At 40.7% G+C, this 19710-nt stretch overlaps 1 protein-coding gene across 9 annotated transcripts in view; it reads right to left on the bottom strand.

Annotated features, from left to right (window-relative positions):
• Nucleotides 1-689: 689 nt before the first annotated feature.
• Nucleotides 690-19710, bottom strand: part of FARS2 (phenylalanyl-tRNA synthetase 2, mitochondrial) — a 242457-nt gene continuing 223436 nt past the window's right edge. For 5 of the 9 annotated variants that reach the window (XM_030492034.1, XM_032920064.1, XM_030492004.1 and 2 more), the window contains one exon: nt 694-1038. In XM_030492034.1, coding sequence (XP_030347894.1) covers nt 900-1038 — 139 coding nt within the window. In that variant the 3' untranslated portion in view covers nt 694-899. Of the gene's footprint in view, nt 1039-19710 lie in introns of all 9 variants that reach the window. The other 4 variants (XM_030492015.2, XM_030492024.1, XM_030492051.1 and 1 more) reach the window with 1 other exon arrangement.

Below are 19710 nucleotides of genomic sequence, written 5' to 3'. Positions count from 1 at the left end.
TAAGAGATCCCATTTTAGTTTGGTTTCATGCCTTAAAGGGCAAATTTCTGAGCAGGCACTGCTGCTAGAAAGCAAAAAACAGGGAGAGATCAAGGCAGCTGCTTTTCAGGGCGTTGCAGGGAAGAGTTTCTTTGATGGTGATGAGGAAACACACTTATTCACTGGTGCCTATGTGAGAACTGCTCCTCACCTGGGTGAAGGCAGGACAGCTCAGAGCACCTCACTAAGTGGCTCTGCTCAGCTCTGTGGGAGCAGGGGGATCCAACAGGAAAGACTCATCAATAATCCAGGATTTGAAGACAGCCAAGTCTGGCCCCAGAGCCATACTGGCTCCTTCTCTGTAGCAGATAAAAGCAATACCCATGGGCTTTGAAGGTAAAAGAGACAAACTTTGCAAGATGTACTTCTTGGAAGGTTTCTTGAAGCAAACCCCAACATTTCTTATTTAAAAAAGAGGGAGGGATGGGTTTTTCTTCCCTGAGCTAATCTGTGTCTCTGATTTGCTTCACTTGTTACACGGACAGAAGATCCTGTCAACGCAGAAATAATGCCAAGTATTTGCAGTTTAATGGAACCCAGGGACCAATTAACAACACAGAAAACCACCAGGCAGTGTATTTCTTATTGTAACAGGAGGGAAATCTTACATTACTGCCTTTCCCCCATTTCTTAAAATAAAGCGCCAGCGCTTTGTCAATGATTTCTCAGTAGTAATGTTTATTATCTGGTAGTTTTACCATTGCCCATCTATCAATTGTTTTCCACGTGCTAGGATTTTGTGCCACAAAACTCCTCTTTACTTGCACCCCCCAACCCCAGAAAGGAAAAAAAAAGACAAAATTAAAAAAAAACAGAAAAAAGGAGATTGCAACTGTCATTACGGCTTCAAACCAGTGATACTAGAACCTGCCCTCAACCCCAAGTTCTCGAACTGCTGATTCTTCAATAGCTTGATGGATGCGATGCACTTCGTCCTGCGTTAAAGTCTTCTCTGGGTGGCGGTAAATGATCCGGTAGCAATGGCTGACCTTCTTTGTCCTACAAAATACAAACCAAAAGAGGACTCATAAATACATTTGCCTGCAAATGCAAATACAGGAGGCCAAACACTTACCCTCTGGATCATTTTTTATTTGCCGTCTGATTTTGTTCTTGTTGCTTGAAAATCACTTTAATGCTAAAATACACAGTCCGGAGAGGGGGGACTGAGCTGAATTTTAATTTTGGCAGAGGCCTTTGCTGAAGTCTACTTTATACCTCAACTTGTAATGTGGTGTGGTTGCTTCTTACCAGAGCAAACAAGCCCACAAGAAGGGCTATGTTAATGCCCTGAACTGCTGCTGACACCACAGCTCTCTCATTTTGGTACTAATGGGGCTACCTCAAGGGAGCACTGCACACACATACCCCCCTCAGACCACTGGGGGTGCCACGATGGAACCTCTGCACGCTGGAGAGCAATGTGGATAGCTTATGTGGGGCATCTCACAAGCCTTGCCATCCAGGCTCCAGCCTGGGAGAGAAGACCAAACACACAGCTACAGACAGAGTGAAATACTTGTTTTTCAATTCAGGTGACTACTTTGCCTTTGCTGGAAATTAGAAACAAGGGCAAAATGCACCTGAAGTATCCATTTGTGGGAGAAGGACAGAGATGAAGGGTGAGGGTGGCTGTCACTTTGGCTGTCACTCCCAAAGTGAAGTGAGCATCACATGGCAGCTCTCAGGCACCAGCCACACTGCAGCCAAGGTGCAGGAGCAGCCCAGCAAACTTGGGAAGAAACAGCATGAGACAAAACAGCAGGCACATGTGGCAACATTTGTCATCCCTTGCTGTGGAAAGGAAAAGGCAAAAGAAAACAGAGAAAAGGTATAAATGGAATGATGGGGGGGAAGAAAGGTATTTAAGAGTTGCTGAGTTAGGCAAAGACAAGTTAATGCAAAACTAGGAGCTAACCAGTACGTTGAATAAGAGAGCAAAAAATCTTGCTCTCCATCAAAACCAGGCTGGAGTACATAGATCTTGCAAGGGCATCTCTATAATTGCATAATATTACTATTTTTAAATGGCAGTTGTTGCATCCTTTTTATTTTTAGTTTCAACTGGAGTCCATATTGCTTCTTCTTTCAAAGGTAAACGCTCACTTCAGTGAAAGAAAGAAAATCTGAGGGGGAAAATAACAGGAAACCAGAGATCAAGTACTAGACAGAAGGATCCGTCAGACTGGCAGAACTCTGGATTTAATGGCACAGAAAGCATTCAGCAAGCTCTGGGTCATCTCTCGCCTGAAAATTGCTTCATGTTAGAAACCATGTTTATTATGACTATTTGATTAAAACTAAGGTTATATGTGCTCATACACAAAGATAACTCTCATGATACTCATCTCAATCTCAAAACCTACTAGAAACTAGAAACAGCCTCAGAATAGCTATTTAGTACCAACTTTGTGCCACCCAATGTGAGTTGGAAGCTTGCCCTGCTCCAACCGGCAGTTCATAATAAAAAGGTTATTTCAAATTAAAGCCTCCCTCCTTTTTGTGTGCTCTGAAGATAAAGCAAGTTAAACCTGACTAGCATAGGAAAGGGCAAACTGCATTTCATAAAGTGTTAAGCTGATTGCAGTTAACTGCTAAAAACCAGCCAAGAGCTTTCCCTGGGTGCAGGTTAAATGCTGTAGAAAAGTGATCTTTAAGAAAAGACGGGGAGGTGTAACTGTGGAGAAAGTGTTCCTCTGCTCTGCTCCTCTGCAAAACAGTTGAGAGGACAGACCTGGGAGAAGCAAGTTCATGGAATAACAAGGGTTTGGCCAGATGCTACACTGCAAGAAAGAGGTTTGAATAAGAGATGATAGGGATAAGGGATTGGGGCTCAACAGAAACGATTTCCAAAACCAGGCTGGCAAATACCATTACAGCTGGTAGTATTTCGGCTTTTAACAGTGCTACAGCAACCCACCTGATCAAGAGTATTTGCAAATTGCTTTGGCTGAAAATATATTTAGAAGATGCACAGTCACAGGCTTGATCCTGAAGACTTGTATAATGCAGGAATATATCCCATGATAGAAAACTTGTTACCATCATATAATGTGATGTAAACACAAATTTGGTTAAAGTATTTATGCCGTGATAGGGGTAGCTACAGCACTGTTTCTTCACTGGTTGTGGTAATGATTTCTCTTGACCCACGTGTTTACTTATTCCCCTGCCTCTATCACATTGAGCAGTTCATTCGTGAGGTAAATTAAACAGGACACAATAGTTTCTTGTGGGTGTTGTGGAAAACCTCTTTAGGAGGCATTTAAGCTAGGAAAGGGTCAAGGTCTTACAGAGCAGCACTGGACTACAGTTCTGTTAGCTGCAGCTAAAGTTAAGCATGGCTGCAGGAGAAATAAAACGGGGATTGCATTAGATGTAATTCATTTTTATTATAGCCAAAAAATGATGTAACTACCAATGCACGTCTGACTACACATAACTCACATGGTTGGTATGCTAATTTTGTCCCACCTTTTAGCTAGGTTTACCTGCATTTTGTTACTAATTAGAAAGAAGGAGTATAATGGTTCAATGCTATTTCAATAAAAGACACACTGTAAGTTTCAAAACCTTACGTATTGTTTTAAGCTAGCTTTTCAAGAGAGATGGGGAAGAGTATTTCTTGGCTCTTCTGCCCCTAATACTTACCCCCTTGCTCCCAAATAAAATACTAAGACAATGTCATTAACCACTGCTGTCAGCTGCAATGAGAACAATTATTGTCAGCAAATAGTATGTTTGCTGATTCTCTTTCTTGCTTTTTTGTTCTGCAGAGTCACAGAGTGTTTGCCTACCTTAAAGATGGCTCTGCTAATGCATAATGAGCTCTCAACTGCATGTCATGCTGCAGCCTGAAGATACAGAAGCAGTAGCTCTCTACCCAGAGCAAGAGAAAATTTGAGGCCAAAACCTAAACCAGCAGCTTCATCAAGTGAAAAATGAAAAAAAAGGAAAGCTTAACAGTGAGCACATTGGGCTTTATTTACCTAAACTGCACCGCCAGACAAGTCCATGCGGTTCACAGTCACGCGGACTCCTCTCCCATTAGGCTTCAGCTGATCTTAGTGTCACAAGTCTCCTCTGCACCAGCCTGCGGCTTTCAGGTAATGAAATGCAGTGAATACAGTGAAGCACTGCTCAAAGGGAAAAGGAAGACAGGGATTTATTCTGATGCCGCAGGAAGAAACACAATACAGTCCGTGGACAAACACTGGAGTGACACAATGCCTAATGCTCTTTCATACGTTTTTTGGAGGAAACAGCTCTGCCTCCTGATTTTCAGGAATTGGCATATAGCCACCTCCATGTCCTAGGGAGCTGCTCACTGGCAGGTCAGATTCATTGCATGGGGCCAACCTGAAGGTCAGTATATACATTTAGATTATTTCAGCCTGATATCTGAGCACTGCAGAAAATTAAGGTGCCTTACTCTGCCACTAGTCTAATGAAACAAACATAAAAGCAACCTGACAGTGGGACCAGGGCTAGAATGAAAGGGTATGGTAGGCAATAAAAATTAATACCTATGTGTTAGCTTTCCCTGCATGGAAGTCCACCAAAGTTTAAACACAATTTGGCTAGAAAGCTGATCCCAGAAGCTATCAACAGCAAAACACCTAAACATACTGGGGAACCCATCTCAGCGGTTAGGTAAGACTAAGACCCAGGGTCATTTGGTAATCAAAATAAATGCCTTAGAATAAATGCCTGGTACTGGCATTTGTCTCATCCTCATGCAATACTGTAACAAGAACGAAAATTTCTCCATCCTGTACTTGAAAAAGGAGATCAAAGGGGCAGCAGTTGAGTGGGGAAAACCCCCATTTTTAAACTGTGTTCTACTTTCCATCTGTCTTAAATAAAGCACAAGGGCACAGAGACTTCTGCAGAGAGGTTACACCTGCTCTTGTGTGGTGAGAACAACACAGAAGCAGACATTTTTTCCTTTTCAACCCTCACCATTCTATGATTCTATGATTTTTCTAGAGAGCTGCATTTACTTTGAGGAACAGAAAAGTAGAGACTACAATCTCCCACAGCATCACCGACCAAAAGAGAGTACCATCTCTTTTGTACTGAGCAGTGCACTAAGCAGTACTACGCACCACTACATCTATACTGCACCTTTCCTACAGAATATTATTTAAAATGAAAGATACACACATGGTATTTTTCTACACACATTTTATTTTCTATCTGTTAAATGACTCGTATCACTGAGGTTCTTTGAGGGTCTCCCAGATCCTGCCATAGCAGTTTGTATGCTATATCCCCCCAAAAGATTCATCATGTAATTACCTTACATAAACCTTCACACAGTACTCAATGACCACGTCACAGAGATCATGCCATGCTTTGAGTATGCATGGAATGACTTTAGGGAATGTCCTGAAAGGGATGATGATGGGAAGAAACAAAAATACTGTCCCATGTTACTAGCATCATAGTTGCCAAAGCCATGCAAAGAGCACAACTTTGGTTTTGCTTTGCGGCTCCAACAGTTCCAGAATAGTTCATGTTGTAAGTGGAAATGGAGAGGAATATTAAACTGCAAGAAGAAGAAGAAGATGATGTAATTACCTTTTCCTTTTTGGTTTTATCCATTCAAACCACATCCACCACTATGATAGTAGGCACAACTGCTAAATGTCCTACTGTAAATTTTAAATTGACAAACAGCACCCTTTGCGAGGAACCACATCATGAAAAATGGCAAAAGGCTTGTGCTATATACCTTGCTGTCAATGGCAAATAATCCAATTACCATGGTGATATGCACATAGAATATGGCAGTAATTCTCTGAACAAAGGCCTTTCCCAAAGATGCACTCTCATCAGCCCTTTCAAATGCTAATACTCCATTTCTCTGGAAGGGTGTATTGTATACAACAGCATATTTCAAAAAATGGACATGTTTTTGTTTAAGGTGATTTTGATGCTAGTGAAAGGCAGTAGATCATCTCCAGAAGAAAGAATTGTTTTAAACGCACAAAAAGCAGGGAACGGTCATTTCTGTTGCACATCTTTCCCAGCTGACACCTGGCACAGAAGGATGGTTCAGCTTCAAAGATAGTTCAGGTCAGCACAATCATGTTGACATTGTCAACATTGTTTGACCACTGTGGATTTTTTTGCTGGTCACTTTAAAAGAGATGCATGTTTACTGACAGATAGTTGGACTGAAATACTCTTCTATTTCACAACATTGAGACAGTAATGGACTTTTTGCTCTTTTTTAATTGGACTTGGTGAAATCTGTATCTGAATACCAAACCCTGACCTTGCCTGGCCTTTTCATTCTTTCTTTCTTTAATATTGGTTCCATTTTAAGCTTTTATCTTAATGTAGGAAATTCTTAATGTAGAAAAAATACCTCAAAATTCTGTAAATAGCCAGCTTATTGAGAGAGATAAAGAACACATAAATAACACCTGCCAGTTAAGATAATGAAAGATAGATGAAAAATTAAAGCACTTGATAACTTTTCACCTTCTTGGTCACTGAGATACTGTTAAATAACCATATATAGGATCTAAGCCACTGCCAAGTATCCAAAAACCGATTTGGACTGGTTAGAAAGTTTTGCTCATGATTTTCCTTTTCTGCCTAAATCTATCACCTAATTTCTTACATGCAGGAAGAGATACAAATAGATACATACTGAAAAAAATTATTCATAAGCATCACCTGAAAGAGCAAGTCTCCTGGCTGTTAGATGTACTCACTAAATGTTTAGTGAAACAATTCAAGAAATTACTCGTACTTTGGCCCCTAATGACCTTTTCTCATTTCAACAGACCACCTTGGTTTGTTGAAACATGACAGCAAGAGAATAACTAATACGAATGGTGCAGGGCTTTTTTCTGCCAGTTCCCAGAGAAAGGGAACTCTTGTAAACAGACCAAGTTAGTTACACAAGGAACTGAGTATCCCTTGTGCCCTGTTACAGTTGTCTCAGTAACCAGCCAACAATATAGTCAACCCATCTCAGATCCAAGCACTTCCCATTAAAAAGCTCTTAAGCCTCACAGCATCAAAAGTAATGGCATCCACTACATGCAGGCAACAATGAAATATCACTAGGGTGAAGAATAAGGAGAAAAATATCATTCTCCATTATACCAAAAGAAAATCCAAAGTCCCCGCAGGATCATAAGCTAACTGTGACACAGGATTTGCTGCCATGGAAGGCCAGAAAAAGCCTGCAAAGCCTTGGGGTTTGGGATTGTGGTTTTTTGTTTTTGTTTTTAATACAATGACTCATTGATTCCTTGAAGAAAGCAATGATTGACAGTTGTGAAGCAGGTATGAAACCAGTTCTCAAGGGGGTGGACTCCAGCATTGGTGATGACTGCTCGTCTTCCAATCTCCCTCTCTGGGAAAATCACCTATCAAGCACAGGCAACAGAATTCCCATCATATCTGATCTATGCCAATACTGAAGAATCCATTCTACATAGATTTAAACTTAGATGTGACTGAGAGTTGTCCCTCCTGTAAGATGAACTTTGTGCTCTCAATTCACACTGGGCCTCCTCAATTTTTAGGGACTCACCACTCCATCTAGTGAGTCAGTTCAAAATCCTGCACTAAATCCAGGAGGATTCAAGAGTAAGCTAAAGGATGAATATTTTCAAGATTTGCCTTGCTGTCAGCATAGTAACCCTGGAGCACTCATCATGCTAGATAGAGTGAACATTATGCACTTTCAATAGAATGAGTCTCTCAACTAACCAAGGCTGAGCCTTTCAGGAGTAACAGCCAGCTGTGCAGTGGGCATGTACACAAAGATCAGAACATGTGCAAGCATGTGAGGCTCAGAATAGGGTACAAAAACCTACTTTTTCTTCAGGGTTATCACTACAAGAGCTACAAGGACTGCACAGGTAGAATAAAGATAGAAAAAAGCCAACTTTCTGATACAAACACATACATTCAAAATCCAGTGAAATAACTTCTACCCATTGCTGTGGCAAACGAGAGAAGGTTGTCTGGTAAAATACTCGAGACAATTTTATGTCCTGAACATTCAATTATTCAAATAATTCGATGCTGAAAGTAACAGAGAAAAAGTGATAGTCTCAGCATCAGACAGGACAGATTACTTGTTCTGTGCACAGCACGGGGTTTTATTTTACTTCACTTTCTCTAGGTTTGACTGAAAAGGCTCTGTGTCAAATGCTTTTCAAAGTCTAATCATGTTTTCACCAAAACAAAACTCAAGGGGTAATAGTTTTTTGTTATTTGTTGTTTAAAAATTAACCACTAGAGGTTTAAACATTCTCTAACCCAGCAATCAAAATTGTGTCTCATGGGAGCTGCCATCTATGCTTCTTCACTTTCTCCTTCCCTGTAGGGTTCAGAACACATGGCAGGACAACATTCCCCATGGCAGAGAATCTGAATCCTGAATCTTCCAGAGGCCAAGGCAAAAAATGCTTATGATGGATCACCTCCTCTCTCTCAAAAGAAACTTGGCTGACATAGCTTATGAGGAATCAGAGGAATACTGAGAAGAACAGAAGCATGCAATATCTGGAAGTCCTAGCAGCTGAAGCGTTTTGGCCTCTACAGAAGAATTTACATTTTCAGTGAGTAAAACCACAACAAACCCACATATTTCCTGTCATTAATGGTTCTCCCACTTTTTTCACATTTCTTTTGGCCTCCTAAATCCCTAGTAACTTAGTGGTAGAATGAAGCAGCTCCAGCAACAACAGGCTGCTGGACAAAAACCCTTGTGCCCATCCAAGGCAACTGGCTAGCACTGAGAGTGGATCAGGCAAACAAACTGTTTGCAAAGAGTAACTCTGTAAGAAACACTGTGTTTGCAGAGTTGTGCAAAGATGTTATACTCATCTTCCTCTGACCCACAGCATACAAGTAAGAGGATGGAAGAGGCTCTGGTCCTACTTCTGTCAAACAGCAATATTAATGATTCCATGACTGGTCATTAGCCACAACAGTATTGCTCAAAAGTTTCCAACCATTGGCAACTGAAATGCCATCTGGAAGCACTTAAGAGTGACAACCTATCTATCTCAATAATCTGAACAAATCCAACACAAGAGGTGAATTTGGACTCTTTCAAATGCTATCTAAAACATTTATAGTAAAAATGTTAAGTGTAATACCTTTTCAGTTCTTCTGAGTGAAAGATCAAAGAAAAGAAGTATAAATATTTAGCAGTTTTTTCCCCCAACTAGATGTTAATACTAAAGGCTACAAAAAGTATTACTGAAAATAACATCACTGTCAAATTAAAACATATTTTATAATAAAGTAAAAGGGGAATTTATATAAGAATGTAAAAAAAATAATTCTCCTAAGAAATGAAGATGGATGGGAGGGACGGCTGGTTCAGATGTATCTCCACGGAGCACTAGCAGGAGTCAGGGTCTACACAGTTAGATGGCAGACAAGTGCATGGGAATGACTGAATGCTGTTTCAGGTACTTGTATAGATTTCACCACTGAGATTAGTGGTTTCGTCCTAACCATGCCAGGAGCTAGGTGTTTAAGTTCTCTTTAGACTTGCTGAAAGTTGAGGTAAGGAGGAACATGACTCTGGACTCGATAGATCAAGAACCTAAATGATTTTCACAAGGTCACACAGCAAATCAGTGAGAAAGGGAGTGACTTGGATAAATGTGGGCACAGACCCTTTGAGTTACCCTTCTTTCAGGTTACCTTTCCCATGCACACACGCTTCCAGTCACCTTTCTTTTCTAAATATTGTACAGCAGCCCTGGAAACAAAATAGGCTACAGAAGGAAAAAGCAACTCATCCCATATACAATCGATAGGGCAAGGAAAAGCGCAGGGCCAGCATCAGGATAACCAAATCAGCTGTTTGTTAAGTGACAAATTAATCCCGAATCAGGAAAAAACAGGATGGGGAGATGAAGAAGGGAGCAGGAAGGGATGAGTTAACCTGAGACGAGAAAACAGAAAGGAGTTAAAAACTGAAAGCAGAGCTTAAAAGCAATCACTTACCCTTTTCTGTGTAAAAGCAACACATTAGAAGTGCCTGCCCACCCTGGGCAGCCCACAGCAATAGAAGGCAACTTAAAAACATTTGTACCTGTGCGCGTGCAAATATAGGGGTTTCTCAATGTGGCTGCTTACAGTATCTGTTAAAGCTGGTGAAAATTCTGCAGACACTTGCACAATTAAGTGTTGTTTACTATCCTCTTCCAGTCCATACATTATTAGTCCTCTCAGAACTGTCAGGTTTTACAGCCTTAATCTGGCTAACTGGATTTGCTTTGGAGATGCAGAAATTCCCCACTCACCCTCTCCAAGGGTAGTGTGGTTCCACACAGACAGTCACAAGAAACCTGTTGTCATTGCTTTTCTGACAGTTGCTGCCTTGGGAAGAAAACTCAGAAGTCGTCCTCAAAGTAAGGATAACTACTGGCCAGCAGATTAAACTACTGTTAACACACAGTAAAAATGTCTGGCTGTTAAACATTTCTCTTGCTGGGTTCCATTTACACAATGTAATACATTTGGACCATGATGACAGACAAAGAGCCTGTGTCATGTAGGTGAGGCTTGCCTGGTTATTTTGAATATAATGATGGGGAAAATGTCACAGCACCATTAAAACTAGCCAAATAATGACAATATATACCAATCAGGTGCACTGGCCAGAACTTTTACAGCTGTCAAAATGAGTACTATTTTGGAAAACTCTAACTGCTATGTTTCGCCTGTTGTCCCCTTAGTATTATTTCTACTCTTTATGAAAAGACAAATGAAAAGAAAAATGTGAATGTGACAGGGTGTATGCATAGTGAACACCTCCTACAGTAAGATGATATAAGCATCACGCACTAAAACACTGTGTGGGCACAAAGACTAAAATGTCAGGGTACAAAATGAGATGCATCCTTCTAAGTACAATGAAATTATTGGTCTGCCATCCAAGAAAGAAAAGAAAATCATTGAGGCATTACACTAGGAAGATGAAAATACTATTTTTGCTAAGACTTTACTAAAAAAGGCCAAGTGATCGTCTCACTAGCAGGAATTAATATCAGAAAAGAAGGGATAAAATTTCAGCCCACAATGAGGAATACACAGGAAGCACTAGAGTAAACCAAACGTTCTCAAATTGTCCAAGGATGAACTTTGCTCTAAGATACTTTAGGAATGAGCAGAAGAAATCTCAGAGCTCCTATCAGTTGCCTTTGAGAGTTCATGGAGGACAAGTAAGGTACCAAATGTTTGGAAAAGGTCAAACACAGTGCTTATTTTTGAAAATGAAACAACAACAACGACAACAAAATATAGGAAGTCATAGGAGCTATGGAGTATTTACTTTACATTCCCAGAAAGACTCTGTGCAGATAAACAAACTACTTGTAAGCACACAATGGAAATAAAAAAAGACAAAAAATAGAAAACATAGATGTATCAACCAAATCTAGTCAAAACAACCTAATTTCCCTCTATAAATGGGTAACAGGCTAATAAATCAATAATCAGTAAATGAAACAATGAAGTGCAGGAAGTAGAAAACACCGTGGAGGGTAGGTGCATGTGTAGGGGTGTGTACGTGCATATGGCACATACCTTTGCAGTCAGCTAAACCAGATAAGAAAAAATGGTCTAAGATCAATATGCCACAAAACATGGATCCAATGCAGCTGCAAGCAGTTTTAGACAAAGTTGAAAAATCCTTGGAAAAATTTTTAGAAGTTATAACAAGAAGTGGAAAAAAGGAATATAAATACTAAATCAAATTAATGAAATAGGTAAAACTGTCTTCCTAAAAGTTTCACCATGTTGTGAGTTGCATGAAAGTAGATGAGAAAACTGGTGATCAATACAATTACTACTAAAAGGTGATATTCCAAATGGCTGGAGTAGCTGCCAACAATATGTTGTTTCTGGAAGCAGTTATCCTCAGTTCACAGCGAAATCTGAAGGGTTGTTCTTATAGGGCTCTTCATCCTGGCTCCCAGATGATGCAATATTTTCATGATTAGGCGATGAGCAGAAGCGTTTGTTAACTTGAAAATTACATTGAGCTAGGTAAAACTGGAAGTATAACTGAGGAAAAAAATAGAATAATTCTGACAATCTGGAAAAGCTAAAGGATACAGTTCAAGCAGGACAACTGTAAGCTTCTGTATTTAGCCGAGAACAACCAGCTGCATGCACAGAGGATGGAGAACAACTGGGCATAGAGCAGTGCTACACAAAGCACCTAACAATTACACAGAATCATGAGCTGAAAGTGAACCTATGATGCTGTTGTCCTGCTTTAAGCTAAGCAAGCACCACTCTGGGACAAACTGCTGGAATGCATCCGGAGTAACATCCTTCTGCCCCACTCAACACTAAGCTACTGGCTCAGCTGAAGTACTCTCTCCACACCTCAAGAGAGATGCGAGGCAACAGGAGGCAGATCACCAGGGAACAATGAGAACAAGCAGATGTCTAGATAACACAAATTATAAGGAAAGACCGAGAGAACACAGGTTGCTCAGCCTAAAGAAGAAAGAGCATGAAAACACCCTTCAAATACATAAAATGCTGCTGCACAGAGTTAGGTAATAATCTGTTCATCAACATTCACAAGCGGCAGGAGCTGAAAGTAATGAGCTCATATTGCAGAAATGTTCAGCTTGAAAATTCGCTTGAGAGGCGGTGGGGTCCCCGCTGCTGGAAATTTTTAAGGACTGGTTATACAAGTGTCTGTCAGGAATGCTATAAGTAGAGCTGTTTTGGAGTAGGAGGATGAACTAGGTGGCAGTACTCTTCAACTCTTTAGCATAAAATAATGTCAACCGTCTTTAAAATGCAGAAAGTTACTTGAGTAGCAAAGATAGCTCCTTGTGGCTCCAACTGAATACTCTGTGTATTTGTTGCATTGAAAGGAGATGGGGAAAAAAAACTGGTTCAAGAAGTCAAGGAGGTAGAAAATACAAACCATTGCTGTTATACCTGGCAACCCAGCGTTTCCAACAATAAAATCCCAGGAAATAAAGCAAACAGGAAAAAACTTTGGTAAGGAAACAGCAGACACCAACAGACAGAGGGGAAAGGAATCCTCTGAAAATGATGTAACCTCTTTAGACCAGCAACCCTTCCATTAGCCTTATAGCCCAATGTTAAAATACAGCAGATAGGAAACCAAACTGCTGCTGAGTTACCTTTCACTACTTAAAGCCAATAAAAAACCAAACAAAAATCCCCAGAAAAGTCCCTCTGTAAGGCAGCATCCCAAAGGGAGATGTCACTCAGCTGCTTGTCCCCTTTCCTTCAGGGTTGAGAGATGCCTTAGGAAAGCTCTAAGGAACAGCCATGGAAGCTGCTGCATATCTTTGATAGGCTGAACTGCATCTTTGTTTTTTATGCTTTTCTGAGTTGATATCAAGAGGTTAACCCTTTGCTTTCAGCTTTCCAAGTTCACATTCAACTCCAGGCAATCTTAAAATAAGAACAAAGTCTTTCTTCTAACAAAAAAATGTTGCAAACAAGCCTGTTGGAAATCTACACCCCAAGGCAGTTTGGGGATGCCCAGGGAGTAGGAGACATCTGCTACACCAATCCTTGAGCAAAGGCTGGTTGGCTCTGAGGAGGACAACAGTTCTGGGGACTAGGGCCTTTTGACATAGAAGGTGATTAACTTTATGCCCTGTTGCAGGTAGAGAAACTGAAAAATACAGAGGAAATGCCATGTCCAAGGACATATTGCAGATCAGTTAATCTCATAATAGAAATACATAGAAATGTAATAGAAATCTCATCTTTTGGAGCCTCAATATAATGCTCTGAATAACCAGCCACGTTTCTGTTGTATTCGTACATGTTATCCTGGCCTCCCCATTTTCACTCATCTGCTGTTCTGTATTCACTTACTGTACCTCTTCCTTATGTATACAATAGCTGTGAGGAAGGAACTGCCTTTCATTTTATCTACCTATACTCCCTTTTGCAGCAAGGAATGAGAGGCCATGACTGTGCTACAAGGAAAAATAACCCCACGTACTTGTATAAGAATATGTGAATAAAAGTGTATATATACACTCATAGCAATGGCAGCAAAGGCTAGTTTTTTATTAACCTTTGCAAGTTTGCTTGAACCAATAAGATCACTAGTTTGGGGGAAATCTTGATGTTTACTAAATCTTTTTCAGGGGTTAAATGTTGATCTCATAAAAGTTCCATTGCATATGTGTTCTTTCATTCTTACATGAAATATGAAGTTGCCAAGGAACAAATTAACTATTTATGACTTATGCCTGTACAGTAACAAAGAATGGCTTAATGGGGGCATGTACTGCTTTGAAAGTACTCCAGTTTGTTCTCTGAACTGGAGACTCTCTTAAACAGGTTTAAGACATATACTTCCCTTTTCCCTCAAAAATAAAAGATCAAATTCTTGACACGATTGTCTAATTCATAGCAAAAAGACTCATACATGTCATATGCTCCTGCACCACAGTCCTGCATACATGCCTTGTAGGTAATTCAGTGTAGGCTGCATATAGCTGTACCCAGACAGCAACTATTAATCCAGATCGCTAACTGAAATTAACTCAAGTTATTCTCACATTACTAACTTTAGAGTTATAGAAGAGGACACTGGTATTTATTATACATAAGACACAGCAATTTGGTGGCGTGACCTTAAACACCATCATTTCTGCTAGTAGATCTTCTTCATTTGCACTATGGTAACAAACAAGGAATGAGATGCTCCTTCTGAGGTTACAGGTAGCTAAACCTGAACAGTCATCTTGCCAAGTATCACCGGGAGGTCACACCATCAAGATTAGCAGAGTTTGTTCTCTACTTTGCCTAATTCTTGTCACACCTAGCCAGAATATCTGGTGTTCTAACATTGTGTTTTGAAGCATACACAGTACCAAAGAATATCAAAATTATTAGGCCCACTGCTGAAAGGGTTGCAATGCTACTCATGCTCCCTTCTGAACCATCTGCATCCACCATGTCTCTCCACTGCCCTCACGTGCACGAAATCTTCTACCCAGACATTGCTCCATAGAGACGGCTGAACAAACACAGGTGCTGGGCGTGTGGATTCAGTGAGGGAATACATCTCCTTAAAATGGAAGAGATGACAGAGGAAACACTGTAGCCCTTAAAGAGGAAAAAGAGGCAGACTAAAATATCCCTGTGACATTTTGCATTGTAGTCTCTACCAAAAGATGAAGACAGAGAGACACAGTCTGGACGATTCAGTAAAATGAGATTGCTGAGCAGCACAATGTAGATACAGGGAGAGAGACATCTGCAGATCTCCATCCTGAAACCCACACACTTTTCATAGACGGGATTTAATCAGTATCATAATACTTGATGTTATTGTGATTTTCTTTTAGCATCCATATGAGGAAAAGTTAAAACAATCTCACCTTTCACTAGGATAAACCCACTGCAGAAGTTGAAGATCAGTCCAAAGCATGTGTTACATGAGACTTGGACAGTTATAAGACAGTCAAAATATTTATACGCGCTTCTAAGCTGGATGAGAGCTTTCTTATATTGCTAGCACATCTGCACTGGCAGGGACAAGCTTAGTCTCTTGTATCTCAACAGATCTCAGTTCTGATTCTGTATATCCCACATTACACCATACAAACTCCACAGAGAAGCAATGAAAAGATCTGGATCAGTCTGAGCATTCACCTACAAAGCCCATGCTTAGATCCATACTGTGTTGGATCATTCTTTGAATTTTTTTTTTTTTTTAATTTTTTAAAGGTCGAGCCTGTATCTATTTTCTTCTCCCCAAATACTGGGTGAACATTTCAGTAACACATGGGTGAGTCAATAAAACTGAGCAGCAGTGCTGTTCGTACAAATCCTTCTCCAATCCTGTCTCCAAGTGCTTCTCAGATTTGCCCTCCTGTACTGAACCACCATATCTGCCTGAGTGGTTGCATGTGTGATGAACCGCACTAGTGAGCTGATGTGGTTGAAAAATGACCAGGTAGAAAAAGAAAAAAGACATAGATTCCCAATCTGATTCACTGAATGGGCACACCAGTCACTGTGCCAGCACACTCTGGGGGTGAGAACAGCGCAAACAAAGACTTATGCTGTTAGGAGAAACACACATGGAAACAAGGGCTAAAATCACAAGCTGGTAATTCACTGAATCCACATAAGCACTAAAGTACATCCCCTTTTCAAGTTCATGTGAAAATGTGTTATACATTATGTTTAAAATGCAAGATACAAGGGAGAGGAAAAAGCTCATCTGGCTGTCCCCACCTGCTGCTGAGTCCAATCTCCTGACCCATTCCCACTGAAGGCAATGGGATGACATCTCTTTCTGCTAACTGAGGATTCAGCTTTCATTTTACAAAACAAGGAGGACAGGTCTCTGGGTAGCAATGTTTTAAAACTAGTCAGCAGAAGCAGCCAGAAACGATGATGCACTGGTTTAGCTTGGAAATGAATGTGTTCAGGACAGCACAAGAAGAGGTATGTGAAAACAGCTATGACAGCTGAACTTTGCAACAGTGCAAACTCTTTTGTCACCGGGTAAGCCTGAGGTCAGTGATCTGAGCAGACCTTATGTGTGTAGGGTCCTTCACAGCGCCTCTGCTCTAGCACAAATTTCATTCCATGCAAGCAAAGTTCTCCCTTCTGGCAAATGTAATACAGATCCTGAGAAGAGAGACCTCTGCTTGTAAGCTCGCTCTTACAGTATTTCATCAAATATAGCAGCAATGCTTACGAGGTTACTGCCATTAAAGATGAATCTGTTCAAGATCATTGCCTTTAACTACTCCCTGGTACTGCGGGACATCAGCCAAAGCTGTTTAGCTTTCAGATGTAAAGAAGCAAGGCTGGATAGGGTGTGGGGATCAAGAGAAAGAAATACTAACGGTGAATCACTCCTTTGCTGATAGAAGTCATGGTTGCCTTTAATGAATAGTTACACGGAGGATGTGAGATAATCTAAGTAGGACTGTTATGAAACTTAACTATGAGATACTTTGAGTAACGATCTATAAAGCTGCTAACTGGATTCAGTAAGTTGTTGAGTCATTACCATATAAGACTGGGTTGCTCTGAATGGCACACAAAATCCATATGGCTAGAGACATTGAGTGGTTTGCTTTTGGTTAGAGAAGATGAAAATGAGCATACATGTACATAGATTTTCAAGAATAAAAAAAAAATCAAAAATAATTACCCACAATTATATACTATCCACACTAACATTATTTTGTCATTTAATTAAAGATGTCCTGTGATTGAGAATTAGCAGGCATGAAATCAGCATGGATTTTTTATGTTTGGAGAAAAAAATACAGTCAGTTCTCTGCACTGATATATCTGTTATGACATCAACTCAAAGTAAAATTAGGACCAGGCAGAAGGATGCTGGGTACTACATATAAATCACTGATCTTTCACCCCTTAGAATATTTTCACATTCAAACTGAGATGCTAAATGAGCTGAGCGCTTAACACAAAAAAGAGAAGAACTTACAAAACCACCACTACAGATATAATTCATTCTGGAGTAACTACTCAAGCAAAGACCCAGGGCTGAGATAGTCAGACAACTCTATTATCTCTCACCTGAAGAAAGTGTGATTAGTGGAGGAAATGTCACATTTACACTTAAAAATTGTTTTAAAGACAACTTGTATCTTTTGGCACAACTCAGCCATTTTAAAAATACTGTAAGAGAGAGAGGCAGAGACAGCAAAGAGCAGTCCTTTTTATGATTTCTCACCCTTGCATTAAGCCACTGAGTTTAGCTTGAATATTCAGAATCTCAGCAGTTGGCACTTCCCAGGCAGTGGTGCTGAATTGTTCTTTGCTGATCCTCAGGGATACAGCACTGGGGCTCTTGGAGAGGAAGGTTCCCCACACAGTACCTGTGCAGTGCCTACCACCCTGTGTAGCATCAGCCAGCAGTGCAGCACAGAGCAGCAGGACAAGGAGCAAGGGGGAACTGCATCTTCTTGACTCCGTCTGCTGTGAAGGGGGAGAGGTGGTCTCTGCAGCTACTCTGTAGCTTGTGGGAAGGGGACAAAGGCAGTCAAACTGGATGGGGAGGAACATTTACTAACAAACAAGTTTCTCCAGTGATTTTCCTCAGAGGTGACATTGACAGTACTGCATATAAAATGAGTGTCTTCTGAAGATGTCCTTGCACACTCACCACAAGAAGAATCAGAGCATTACTCCTAATTGCAGCGCTGTATTGAGCAGTGCAACATTCATGGCCATTACACATGGTCACCAAACTGCCCTTATCGGATTTGTGTTGATGCTGGTTTTTTGGCTGTGGGTTTGTGGGGTTTTTTTTGTTTGTTTGAGGGTTTTGGGGTTTTTTTTATGGCAACTACTCTCAGTCTCTGTCTGGATTTTCACTATCATTTTTCCTTCTACCTTCTTTTGCTTGGCATTTGCTGGCATTGAGCTATGAATCCCGTACATGGAGCCAACTGAATTTACTTGGGAAATTCAAAGGAAAGAAGCTGTAAAAACTACCCAAAAACTACTTTCAGCACAGAGGTACCAACTTCATGTTCATCCTCACTTTTAATCCCCTGGAAATACCACATAAACCACAGAAGCATAGGCCAGATTTGGAGAGGACAAACAATTCCATCTCTGTGTTGTGTTTGTACTTGGCAGCTCTGCTTCTGCTTCATACCAATAGCACCTTTGATGTCCGTTTTTGGGTTGTTTGGTTGCTTTTTTTTCCCATAGCATCACAGAACGGTTTGGGTTGGAAGGGACCTTAAAGATCATCTAGTTCCACCCCCCCTGCTATGGGCAGGGACACCTTCCACTAGACCAGGTTGCTCAAAGCCCCATCCAGCCTGGCCTTGAACACTGCCAGGGATGGGGCAGCCACAGCTTCTCTCAGCAACCTGTGCCAGGGCCTCACCACCCTCACAGGGAAGAACTTCTTCCTAATATCTCATCTAAATCTATTCTCTTTCATTTTAAAGCCATTACCCCTTGTCCTATCACTAGGGCATCCTTTTTCCTCCATTAAATACCTCAAACTGAATACCACAAAAGATCAACTTTATCTAGATGAACTTGATCCATCCATACTGAAATTCTGATGGCAAATGATCATAACAGTTAAATTTGGCTTATGGCATCCCCCTCCACCCTTTCACCCCTCCATCACTGGACTCTAGCCATCCCAGCTCAAGTGCTGTGTGGCTTGCAAAGATTACCACTAAAAGAATGAATGGACCAGGATGAAATCATAGAGATTTGTTTTTATCAGGAAATTAACCAAAATCTATGCTTTGATGAAAATTTATCCTCTCGTGCTATAAATATACCTGTGCACACACAGTAAACATTATCACTAGCTTTGCCCTTTCTGTCCAGGACAAGCACACCTGCCCTCTCTCTGCTTTCTCCAATGAGCAGAAACTACGCATGCTTGGTTTTGAGAAGTAGAAAGCAGCACTGAAAGGAGACTCCAGGAAGCAAAGCACTGACAGGAAGAACTAGCTGGTCTTTTGCTAGAAGCCAAGAAGAATAGCTCAATTACAGACAATAGCTCATTACAGACAATGCCGAAATGAAATTTAAGCGTACTCACATTCTGTGATGCTCAAGTTACAGAGAATTACTGAGTCAGCTCAACTGCTGAAAGCAACCATGTCCCTGTTTCTATCCATACCAGCA

The sequence above is a fragment of the Strigops habroptila genome, chromosome 1 (assembly GCF_004027225.2).
Source record: "Strigops habroptila isolate Jane chromosome 1, bStrHab1.2.pri, whole genome shotgun sequence".
Taxonomy (NCBI): domain Eukaryota; kingdom Metazoa; phylum Chordata; class Aves; order Psittaciformes; family Psittacidae; genus Strigops; species Strigops habroptila.
Note: the sequence above shows the minus strand (reverse complement) of the source record. Positions and strands in the feature narration are given on the sequence as shown.